Source organism: Ceratotherium simum, chromosome 13, assembly GCF_057802395.1.
Source record: "Ceratotherium simum simum isolate JZ-2026a chromosome 13, ASM5780239v1, whole genome shotgun sequence".
Taxonomy (NCBI): Eukaryota; Metazoa; Chordata; class Mammalia; order Perissodactyla; family Rhinocerotidae; genus Ceratotherium; species Ceratotherium simum.
The window spans coordinates 22,493,785-22,506,459 of record NC_141912.1 but is presented as its reverse complement, the minus strand read 5'-3'; the positions used below and the strand labels follow the sequence as shown (position 1 = coordinate 22,506,459).

Sequence of the window (12,675 nt, the reverse complement as noted above, 5' to 3'; positions counted from 1 at the left end):
GCATCAACATTGTTTTAGATGAGAAGCACTTTTTTGAGTGAGTCAGCTCCTTGGCTTTTAATTCACTGTCCTGTCAGGAGATATTTATGATTATTTGGCATTCCAAACTATTTGTCCAGGGTAAAAAGTCAGACATCAGGAGGTGTTACTAGTTTTAAGAAGGAGGCAGAGTAGAGAGGATAATTAAGTGAGGTTGCCTAAATTGAGAAATCGAAAGCATTTTTCTCAAGTTCTGAAATTTAAGTGAAGATTAAAATCGTGGCTTTTAAGTTGTGAAGCCTATGAAATTATGCCTTGATGGAGGCTGACTTATTTATCTTTTTTAGGTGGGAGGGTTACAAATATATATTCAAGTATAGAGCATATTAAGAATATATATAATATGTGACATTCAAATATTTGAAATCTATCAAGAGTTTTCCCATAGTTCTCCTTGAATCCTGTCTTCACCCCAGTCTCTCTAACATCCTCCACTGGTGGCGTCCACTCCTGCTTTCAAGTTCTTATGCCCATTTTCATATCTATATATCTCTCTATAGGCATATATGATAAAATAAGTTCTCAAATGATTGCAAATTATGTCTTTCAGTTAAATGTGTATACAGATTAATGTGTGTTTATTCACAAATAGTATATATAGTTTCACAGCCATTGCGACTTTAAATATAATTAGGTATATATAAATATATGTTTAACATATAAATATATAAATATAATAGAAAGTAATACTTAACATATGGTAAAGAAAAAGTTCAAACAGGGCAAAAGATATAAATAAAAACTATTTCTCCCACCTCAGTCTTCCCAGTCCCTCTCTCTAGTACTTTTCTGCATTATTGCAGAAATATTCTCTGCATGTGAAAGCACATGCATCTTTTATTGCTTAAAAACACAAGTGGGAACACACATACAAACACACGAATAAATATATAAATATACCTGGCTTTTTTCCTGTAACAACAAATCTTGGATATTTTTCTTATCAGCACAAATAGATCTGTCTTATTATTTTTAATGACTACAAAATACTCCATTTTACAGGTGTGCCTAATCTGTTTTTAAGAATCTCCTCTTGATGGAAATTTAGGTCACTTCCAATCTTTTGGTATTATATGTACACATCTTTGTATATAAGCAGAGTTTATCAGGAGACAAAAAGTCTAGAAGCCAAATTGCTGTGTCTAGTGGTAAATGCTTAAATTTTGATAGAAACTGCTGTCTTCCAAAGACAGTTTTGTACTAATTTGCACTCTCACCAAAAGTGTATGACAGGGCCTGTTTTTCATACTCTCATCTGTCCTGTAAAACGAACAAACATTTTGTCTTTTCGTTCATGTTGGGTAAAAATAGTATTCATTGTTTCTTGATTTTTATTTGTTTAATATACTACAACCACATCTGTTGATCATTTCTTGCATGCAAGGCATTATTTCAAGTGCTTTACATTTTAACTTGACTCAGCAACCCTTTGAGGTAAGTAGTGTTATTATTCTCTTTTAATAGACGTGAAACATGAGACACAGAGGGGGAAAGTTACTTGCTCAAGATTATGCAGATAGTGGGTAGCAGGGCTGGGATTCAAGCCCAGTTGGTAGACAGTCTGGCTCCAGAGCCTATGCTCTTAGCTACTAAGCTATTCCCTAAATAAATGCCACATATTTGTCTTCCATTAAAAATGAACTATCTGTCATGGCCTTTGCACATTCATCTTATTGATTTGTAGGCACTCTTTACATATTAGGGAAATTAGCCCTTTCTCATATGAGTTTTAAATATGTTTCCAGTTTGTATTTTTGATACTCTTCATGTTTACTTTTGCATACAGATATGTTGAATTTTGATGCAGTTGAGTTTTCAATCTTTCCTTATGATCATTAAGCTTTATGACTAACTTAGGTCTTCCTTGCTCCAAGATCACAAAAACATTCTTATATGTTTTCATTTTGTACTTTTTAGTTTCATTTAAACCTTTGATCCTTCTGGGTTTTATTTTTGTGTTAGGAGTGAAGGCAGATCTCAAGTTACATATTGATTTATTTTAGATATATAGTTTTGTCTTTTGACATTTACATAAATGTAAACCCACTCAATAAGTAATATAAAGCACACAAAGATATATACACACAATTGCATGCCCAGATATACCTATTTCTACATAGATTGATAGAAACAAATTCATACATAGAAATAAAATATATGCAAATACAAGTACCAAAATGAAAATACAGTTATATGTCCCCTGAACATTTGAATACTTGGAGAAACTTAATTCTTAAAGTAATTCCAGGTACAAGTGAGATTTGGTTGCTGCTGACTTAGGACACACCCACTTTCCCTTAATAGAACATTAGCAAGTCTTATGGTTGGACCCTCCATGTGCATCAGTATATTTATATATTAAAAGCATCACATAAAAATCGGTTCGACTCCCTGTTTATGTTTCTTGTGTTTTGTAGCAAAGGAAGAAAGCAGGTTAACAAGAGCCGTATAAAAGATGGCTAAAATCATGGGCTAGAATTTATTCAGTATCCTTTACCTGCCTGCAGAGGAACTCAGTCATATCTTGGCTATTTCCAGATCCACAGCTATGCTGTCTTTTCATTTCTAGCTCTAAAAGTTAACTCCTGATTTAGATCTTCCTATTTTGAGGGAAAACGAAAGAAGAAGAATGTCTGGGTCTAGGCCAGTGGTTTTCAACCAGGGGCAGTTTTGTGCCTAGGGGACATTTGGCAATGTCCCAGTTATTTTTGGTAGTCACAACTGTGGATAGGGGCGGCTACTACTACCATCTAGCGGGTAGAGGCCAAGGGTGCTGTTAACATCCTACAGTTCAGAGGACAGCCTGCTCACCTTTCTAACAAAGAATTATCGGATCCACAATGTCAACAGTGCCGCTGTTCAGAAACTGTGGTCTAAATCAGGGAAGGAAAACCAGAAATCTGGGTTAAGTGTCGATATTTAGACTTGTAGGGGTAGAAGTACAATGTGCTAAAGAAAGAAACTTGAGCATCTTTATACTAACTCAATACAAACACATTTCAGAGGTTTTGGTGGCTGTTCTCATTGTACTTCCTGCTCCGTATGATATGGCCATTTACCTAATCAGTAAACAAGCTGACAACTCAATGGATTTTTTGCCTTTGCAAGTGTCGCTAACCTTTATTATGTAATATAAGAAGTCTGAGAATTTTTTTAATGATTATCTTGAAATCCTTTCAGTTACGAACTCTTGTTTGTAACCTTCAATATTTTTGTTTTGTCTTTCTGATGCAGTTTTCTAATAGTCTGTTTTTTCCTGTTCTTTAAAAGAATTCTGTGGACACTTTAAATCGTCTAGTAAAGTGATCACTGTTCTTTTAATAAGTAACATATTAATTGTAGTTTGCATCAGCAGTTTTACAGTAAAGGGAGGTTCTTGTGAAATCCCTTGATTCTGGGAAGACGAGGGAAAGAAAAAAAAGAAAGAAGCACGAATGCTATGCGGTTCTGCATCATTATTGCTGGCAATGTGTTGTTTCACCTCCTGCCCTCCTACCTCTTGTTTTCTGACCCAGTTCTGAGTGTTTGGCTGTCATATTTTGACTGAGGGCTGCTCTTGCACAGAATGCAGTAAGAAGCCTGTCAACCTCACAAATACATTAAAGAAATAAATTTTAAAAGTGCTCATAAGGGCCGGCCCTGTGACTTAGCGGTTAAGTGCTCACGCTCCGCTACTGGTGGCCCGGGTTCGGATCCCGGGTGCGCACCGATGCACCGCTTCTCCGGCCATGCTGAGGCCGTGTCCCACATACAGCAACTAGAAGGATGTGCAACTATGACATACAACCGTTTACTGGGGCTTTGGGGGGAAAAAAGGAGGAGGATTGGCAATAGATGTTAGCCCAGGGCCAGTCTTCCTCAGCAAAAAGAGGACGATTAGCACGGATGTTAGCTCAGGGCTGCTCTTCCTCACAAAAAAAAAAAAAAGTGCTCACAAATATAAATAGAACAATCAAACTTCACAGGCTTCAAACTGAGCTTCATTTAAAGCGCCACGTTCTGTACAAGTTAATTCTTTCCCTGTGAAATCTTAATGTGGCACCAATAGGGGCTCCTAATCTTAGATTGTCAGGTTTATTGGGGTGAAACACTGTACAGCTGGATAGTAATTGTATCTGTATTATAACATTGGCAATGAGTTGAATCTAATGACTCGGAGGCATTTATAATTCAGTGATTAGAATAGTAACAAATGAGACAAATTAAGAGCAGAGTGTTTTTATTTACTCTGTAATTTTCAGCAGTTCTTTCAATGCTTGTCAAAATTTTAATTGTTGGCATTCGTATTTTGGCAGACTTTATACTTTAGAAGGAAAACTGGTTGAGAGTGGGGCAGAGTTGGAGAATGGACAGTTTTATGTGGCCGTCGGCAGAGATAAGTTTAAGAAATTGCCTTACAGTGAATTACTTTTTGACAAGTCAACAATGAGAAGGTCTTTTGGGTAAGTTTTCATCTTCATTCACTTCTCGTATTTTAGTTATTTCTTGAAATAGCGTTGATTCTTTTGCTGACCACTGGTGTATTTTATACTATCTTGTTTATCAGTTAGAATGGAAAGCATGTATGTATACCTTACTTTCTGTTTGTTTTTGGCCATGATTGGAAATTGGGAGCTATTGCACAAAAATACAATTTTTGGGAATCTCTGAAAGACTATATAGTATTTTTTTACCATTTACTTATGAATTTATGATAAAGATTTATTATTATGAAGAAGATATGAGGCAATGAGCTTCTATGCAGCATACATTATTAGAAGTTTTAATAATGTCTTAGCTGTTTAGCTAGACCAAATAATTTTTCAGTTGGTACATATAGAAACATCTAAAGGTGTTAAAAAAAATATGTTATATCTTTTTTAATAGTAACTGTAAGATATAAAAACAACATAATTCCACTTGTGCAAATAAGTAGAGTGGCTGGGTCTATAGTTAATACATGCAAAATTTTAAAGATTACCCTTTGAATTATACACAGTGCACTGGGAACCTATTTTTCTCTATGAAATGTCACATATTTGTGAAGGATGCCGTATTTCAGTCCAGTAGACGGACTGCAGAGGCATGCCTGGAGAGCCTGGCCCCTGGCAGATGCAGGGACCCCTCGGCTTGCTCGTGGTGCCCCCGGATCCAACTCTGCTGCTTTTCCATGGCCACTTTGCTATTGGAAACTGATTTTTTGTTGCTGTTATCTGCTAGGCTGGCTGATATGTGGCAGAGAGACAGCAGAATGTCACCAATTTGTTCTCCGTTAATTAACAATTTGTGTAGCTTGATGGAGAGGCTAGCCGAGGGTTTCTAAATAAGTAATAGATAAAATGGAATATTGGGGGTGGCGTTTGAAGTATGCAGGAGCACATAGTTTTCCAGAACTTTAGAATTAGTTTCCAGCAGACTTATTGCTAACCATCCTTACCCATCCATGAAATCAAATCCTTCACAATCTCTGCAAAGCAACGCTGGATTAGCCTGCTGTGAGCTGCAGTGTGTGCTCAATGGCAGTGAGAAATCCGTTAACTCCTGGTAGCCTTTTTCAGACAAATGAGTAAGACTTACCTTTCTCCATGTGTCCTCCTATTTTTGGAGAGGTTCAGTTGGGTTTCAAGGTGGATCTTTTCCTAATAATATAGACATCTGCAGAACAACTTACTCTTATAAATGAAGAGAATTTTTTGTTTTTTGGTGAGAATGACTGGTTTAGAAATTCCTTGACTATAAATGCCAGTGTTTTATCATTCTGTGCTTCTATCAGAGGTAGACATCATAGATATTATAAAAACAATGGGAATTTGTAGTTTTTAACTCAATCTGGCAAGATCATTTTTCGGCTTGGGAAATGATTTTTTGAAAAGCAAATAGGAAATTTGGTGATTTAAATAAAAATGGTATGAAAACATTTAAGATGGTACTGCATTCATTTGTAAGCATCAATTAAAATAGTTTACAGGAAAGTATGAAATATCTTTTGGAATGGAATTTGGAGATTTTATGATGGTTTTAGTGAAATCGGGAACGTTTATAGTACTTTTTGTGAAATACTGATGTCTGTAAACAGTTGACTTCCCCGTTGGGATGACAAATTGAGATGACAATTATCTTACATTATATATTTTCTGTAATTAATGTTCAGATTTCTAAATTGCAATTTGTTTCCGCAGTCAGAAACCTTCTTCACTACCTCCTATCGTAGGATCCAGAAAGTCTAAGGGGAGTGTAAGTATCAGACGCTTTACTCATTAGTGTTCGATGTTTCTGTACGATACAGAGAGGCTGTCCTTTGGGTCACAATTAAATATGAAGAAATAAAACTTCGCCGCCATGTGGTATATAAGCAATTATGTGCAACCACACTAGAACATTAATGTTACAATTAAGTTCCGAGAAGAAAGCTAACATTTTTAAAATACAGATTTACTTTTTCTATTTTTTTTCTTTTCTTTTCTTTTTTTTTTTTGTGAGGAAGATCAGCCCTGAGCTAACATCCATGCTAATTCTCCTCTTTTTGCTGAGGAAGACCTGCTCTGAGCTAACATCTATTGCCAATCCTCCTCCTTTTTGTCCCCAAAGCCCCAGTAGATAGTTGTATGTCATAGTTGCACATCCTTCTAGTTGCTGTATGTGGGATGTGGCCTCAGCATGGCCGGAGAAGCGGTGCGTTGGTGAGCGCCCAGGATCCGAACTCGGGCCGCCAGCAGCGGAGCGTGGGCACTTAACCACTAAGCCATGGGGCCGGCCCTACAGATTTCAAAATAGATACTTTTTCCTTTAGACAGACGTGATAACATTTACATCATGCTTGAAATCTAGGCAATAATACATAAAACTAGAAGTAATGCCGTATTAGGTTACATCCGTGGTCTACCCAGTCTTGTTTTTTATCTCTAACAAAGACTAACAAGAGGAATTTTTTCTATCTCTAACAAAAGGAAGTTTTTGTAAGAATATGGTTATCCTAAATTATGTTCCTTTAAAGATTGAGAATCATCCCAAATAGTTCCCTATCAGAATCTTTTCCATCCATCATTTATTCATTTGTTAATTCAGCAAGCATCTATTAAGTACCTATTATGTGCAAAGCATTTAGTAGGTAATTTCTTAACCTATTTGTATTTTTTGTCTGTACTCCCTCATGGGGATGAGTTTCATGTCATGTGGGGGTATTGCCTTGACAGGTTTTTCTGGCTGAAGCTTCTCTTTCTACCCTGTTGACTGAATTGCTTGACTGGTAGTGATCAGAATCAATTTGACATCTCTCCCCTTCTGAATTAACTAAGCAAAATTCTTCTTCTTCTTCTTCTTTTTTTTTGGTGAGGAAGATTGGCCCTGAGCTAACATCCTGTTGTCAATCTTCCTCTTTTTGCTTGAGGAAGGTTGGCCCTGAGCTAACATCTGTGCCAATTTTCTTCTTCTTCTTCTTCTTCTTCTTTTTTGGTGGGGAAGATTAGCCCTGAGCTAACATCTGTTGCTAGTCCTCCTCCTTTTGCTAAGGAAGATTGGCCCGGGACTAACTCCATGCCCATCTTCCTCTACTTTATATGTGGGATGCCAGCCACAGCATGGCTTGATAAGCAGTGTGTAGGTCTGTGCCCGGGATCCAAACCTGCGAACCCTGGGCTGTGGAAGTGGAGGGCGCAAACTTAATCACTATGTCATTGGGCTGGCCCCAATCTTCCTCTATTTTATATGTGGGTTGCCACCACAGCATGGCTTGATGAGTGGTATAGGTCTGTGCCCAGGATCTGAACCTGTGAATCCTGGGCTGCTAAAGCAGAGCATGCCAAACTTAACTACTATGCCACCTGGCCGGCCCAACTAAGCAAAATTCTTATATTGGTATTTTGTAAAATAAATGATTGCTGGGCAATGATACTGTCTCCTAATGGTGATATAGATATCTCTTCCCCCCTTTTGTTATATCATATGAAATTCTTGGAAAAAAGAAAAATAATTTTGGGGGAGGAAGTAGTGCTGAACTCAGCATAACAAACAACAGACGTTTAGTACCCACTCATTTGTAAATAGACTCTTGGACTACTCATGACAAAGCTCTTGCCCTCAAGAAACTCACAATTTAATTGAAACAGAGAAGATAGCTTGAAAAGGTAACTAACAAGCTAAAACTAAACACCAAATATGTGGTGAGATTGGTAAACATGAGAGAGACAGAAGGAATCAATGTGCATTGGCCAAAACTTCCAACATGGAGGAAGTTGAATTTGAGCTCTGCCTCTGAGGACTGTTTAAGATTCAGGAAAAGGTCAATGAGGGGAAAGGGGTTTCAGATAGAAGAGATGGTGTGAGGAGAGGAGCAGAGATGAGCACTCAGAGAAGCAAGAATGCTGGCTGATATTTAGTGAACACTCGAGGGCTCAACATTATGCCAATGTCTTTACAGATGTGTTTTATTTAATCCTCACCCCACGAGACAGGTACTGTTGTTATTGCATTTAAAAATGGGAAAAGGAAGCACAGACAGTAGAATTAGCACATCCAGAGGCTCCCATTGAGTAAACAGCAAGGGAAGGACTGAATCTGGCTGGCCTGCCTGGATGGAGCTCATGCTCCTGGCCCGAGGGGGACAATGAGTACCTCAGGCTGACTGGAACAGAGGTCCATCGTGGTGTGGAGGCTGATGTTCCTAAAATGGCAAGTGGTGGCAGTTTTAGATGACCTTGAATGTCAGAATGAAGAGTCTAGTCTTTATCTTTGAGTAGAGTGCAGCTCTTGAGGGCTTCTGAGAGGTGAGAATGTTAATCCAAGTCCATTCTAGGGAGGTCAGATCTTTCATGTGGAGAGAGATTTAACGTGGTGATAGGCCATAGATGAGACATCAATTATGGGGCAACTACAATAGCCTTGGTATAAAGGGATAAAAACCTGGACTAGGGAGGTGGTAGAGGAAGTAGGAGGTGATTATTGGTCATGAAGAAACAAAGGACTTGCTTGGTGATTGGGTACATGGCGTTAATGGAGAGGTTGGAGCCAGAGATCACTGCAAGTTTTTGAGCTTGGATGCCCGAAAAAATGGCAGTCCTATGGCTAAGAAGAGGGCAGTCAGAGGAAATAACGACCTGCATAATTTCAAACACATTGAGTTATAGGTGTCATCACAAAATCTAGTGGAAAGTGTTCAGCAAGTAGTTGTAAATGGCAGATACTGAGGCCTGATGGGGGCTTCCGATGTAGATTTGGAGTTCATCCCCATAATGGTCATAGTTGAAGAACAGAAACGTGTCGTTGTGGTATTCCTTCCTGGCACCCAGCACAGCCTGGCAGGGAGCAGGCTGCATTATGCTGTTGAGTGAGAGGATGGGTGAGTGGGAGCCTAGAGAGAGATAGTGCAGTAAGAACCACAGAGGCCCTAGGCTCAAGGCAACTTAATGTCATGGGTATGGAAAGGAAGAGAAGAGAGAATTTTCCAGTAGCTGAAAAAATATATTTTAGCCACTATAAAGCTAACTAAAACTCATGAACTTAGGGTTTGGAAATTTTGTCCTCTGGTTGTTCTTCAGGACTTTGGAGCAGAATCTCTTCTGCATACCATGCAAATATGAGCTCATTAATTCTCCCAGTGCAGCTGGAAGAGTGATAGTTAAACAGAGACTCGGTGTAGCTGAGTAACTGACCCGAGGTCACAGGGAAAGTTGATGTCAGAACCAAGATCATGACTCATCTCTTTGCATTCACAATTACTGAACTTTGGAATTATGTACCTACTATTCTGAAATTTGGAATGTCTAAATTTTTTATTAAAAGTGTGTAATATTTTTCCTGCTTTAATCATGTACAGGAGGCACATGTGTACAATTTTCTTTATTGCTCACTTTTTGGAAGTTCTCTGGAATCTATGCTGTGAATACTGGGTCATCTAACAGTAACTGGTTGAGTTTTCTGTGTATCTGGCTTGGAACTAAGCCCCAGGGAGATAGTGATGAGCATGAAGACACAATGCTCTCTCTTAGCTCATGGTCTACTTGAGGAGACAGAGGTTTAACAAGCAATTCCACAAATCAATATATAATTACAGAATGTGATAGAAATGAAAGAAAAGTCCAGAGCAAGATGAGAGACACTAAAAGGAGGACTAATTTAGATAGGTGTGTCAGGAAAGGCCTCTTTGAGGAAGTGACCTTGAAAGAAAGACTCAAAATTATAAGATATGTTTCTATCTCATAGAAAGCAAAGACTCAAAATTATATTTCCATGCTATGACTTAGAAAAATAAAATGATAGCAGAGTTTGTCCCTCTTTTCACAGTGCTCCCAAAGCATTCTATATATTCTTCCATCCATTCGTCTGCTCATTCAGTCATCCATTCAACATGTATTTATTGAGCACTTACTGAGTGCCAGGAACTACTCTAAGCAATTGGCAAATAGTGGTGAATAGACAGACAAGGTTTCAGACCTCATGGAACTTCCTTTTAGTGCCTGTGTGTGTGAGCGTGTGGAGGGAAGGGTGGAACAATCTGGGTAGACAGACTGTCAACCTCTGAACAAATATAGAAATAATTTCAGATGGTGATAAGTGCTCTAAGGAAAATAAAATGTGGCAGGGCACTAATTGATACAAAATTCTCTGAGACCTTAATGATGTAAGGGAGCCAGCCGTACAAAGTTGGGAGAAAAGAGCCTCCATGGCAGAGGAAACAGTCACAAGGCCCTTGGTAAAGAGCTTGGCGTGTGAGGAGGGCAGAAAGAAGGCCAGAGTGGTCTGAGGTGGCATTGGAGAGGCAGGCAGGGCTCAGTCATGTAGGGCACGCAGGGAGTTTGGACGTTATTCCTTGATGGGACACCATTTGAGGGTTGAAGAAGGGAGTGAAGTCATTTGATTTACATTTTTGAAAGACAGTTCTGGCTGTGGCATCTGCAGAGAAGTGGCTCGGGGCAAGAATGGAAGCATGTGGCAGTGAGGCAGCTGGAGTCCAGGTATGGGAGGCAGGTGACCTGGACAGGCGGCAGCAGGGGAGATGGACATCTATTGTAACTCTTCTTTGAGTGTATTGTAAGTGTCTGTTGTCATCGGTTGATGCATTCATCCAACAGTCATTTATTGAGTGCGTATTATGTCCTGGGTGCCGTTTTAGTGCTTGGGGGGTGGGGAGGGCAGAGATTCCAGGGAAAACACACTAGATGTATGGACCTTGTATTCTGGAGGAGGAGAAAGACAAATGCACAAAACATTTGGTGTTAATCAGGGATAAGCTTGAAGAAAAATACATCAGGATACGGGAAGAGAAAGTGAGAGAGGGTGCTACATCATCTTTTAGGAGTTTCGTCTGAGCAGGGGGATTCATCAGCCTGGCACACAGTAGGTTCTCACTAAACCTGTTTAGTGGGTGTGTGAATGACTGGCAGTGAGCCACACAGAGAAAGCATCTTATCTTGGTAATTCCAAAGTCACAAACTCAATATTTAACAGAAGGATTAATTTACTCCTTTCCTTTAATTAATTGGTTCCCTGGAGAATGTACGTGTTTTTAAGATCGTTAACTGCTTGGCACTGAGTGGGGGTGTGAGTGAAGGGGACTGTGGGAGAGCTAGCTTAAAACTTGAGGCACCACTGCCAAATCAATGGGGAAAGCATCCCCAAACCCAGGATGCAAATCACAGGCGACACAGGACTAGACTTTTTGGAATTCATTTTTCCACACAGCTTTCTAGGAATTGCTCTGTTGCATAATGAAAAGGAGTGTGGGTGGGGGCCTGATAGAACTTAGAAAAAGAAAAGAGAGAGAGAAAGCTGCCATAGTCTGCACAGGGGACCTTTGCTGGGGCATACGTGACTTGGTCAGCAGGGCCCCACCCTTGTGGTGGGGCGTGTGGGTAATGACGGGTTCTGGGGGTCGAGCAGACCCTTTCAGAACAGCCAGGGAATGCCTTGTGCAAAGCAGGACAAAACCAGAAGCCACCCCTTATACAGACTCCTGGTGCTGGGAGAGTCACAGAAATTGACGAATAGTGAATAATTTTAAGTTGCAATTCTAGCCTTGAAAACAAAAGGAAGATATAAGTAAATTGTCTTAAGTTCTGTTAAGTTTGAAAAATAAACCATCAGCCGGAGGCTGTTCTCTAGCTGGGAAGTCACACCACATGGCATCAAAGCACCCTCTAGTGGAAGAGATGTGAAAATCAGAGAAGTACTTGCAAGTTAAAGCCAGAGATTAAATTGTCTTTTGTGGTTCTTATTGCCATGTGGTAATAATATATCTTGTGATCAGTAATTTACAGATTCAAATATTATAATTGCTAAGGTTTTGGTAAAAAAGTGACATGATTATCCATGTATCACAAAGTCACTGTGAAGCAGGATAAATTTTATATGCTCCCAAAACTCCATTTTGCCTTGTGGGAAACTGAGTCCACTGTGGATAAAAGGGCTTCTCACACTGGCCATCCCCAGATGCGCAAGTGAGAGAAATGCCAGCCTGAGTCTGGGTCTGGTCCCCTGCCCCTGTCTGCTGGGTGCATTGCTGAAACACACACATAGTGAAGGCTGCTCTGTGAGGCAAACCTCTCACAGAATTATTTTAAACTTGATGTTTTATGGCCTATATATTTTTGGCACGTTTTCATGGGGGCTGGAGATGGGCTTTTGGTAGGAATGAAAGAAACCTGAGTTGATTGGATCTTGTTG

General features: G+C 39.4%; 1 protein-coding gene across 3 annotated transcripts in view; it reads left to right on the top strand.

Moving 5' to 3' along the window:
- The window catches only part of DCDC2 (doublecortin domain containing 2), a 166,375-nt gene that overhangs the window by 55,388 nt on the left and 98,312 nt on the right, over positions 1-12,675 (top strand). For all 3 annotated transcript variants that reach the window (XM_087438085.1, XM_087438086.1, XM_087438087.1), the window contains 2 exons: positions 4,335-4,481; positions 6,198-6,252. In XM_087438085.1, the coding sequence (XP_087294211.1) occupies positions 4,335-4,481; positions 6,198-6,252 (202 nt within the window). The remainder of the gene's footprint in view (positions 1-4,334; positions 4,482-6,197; positions 6,253-12,675) is intronic.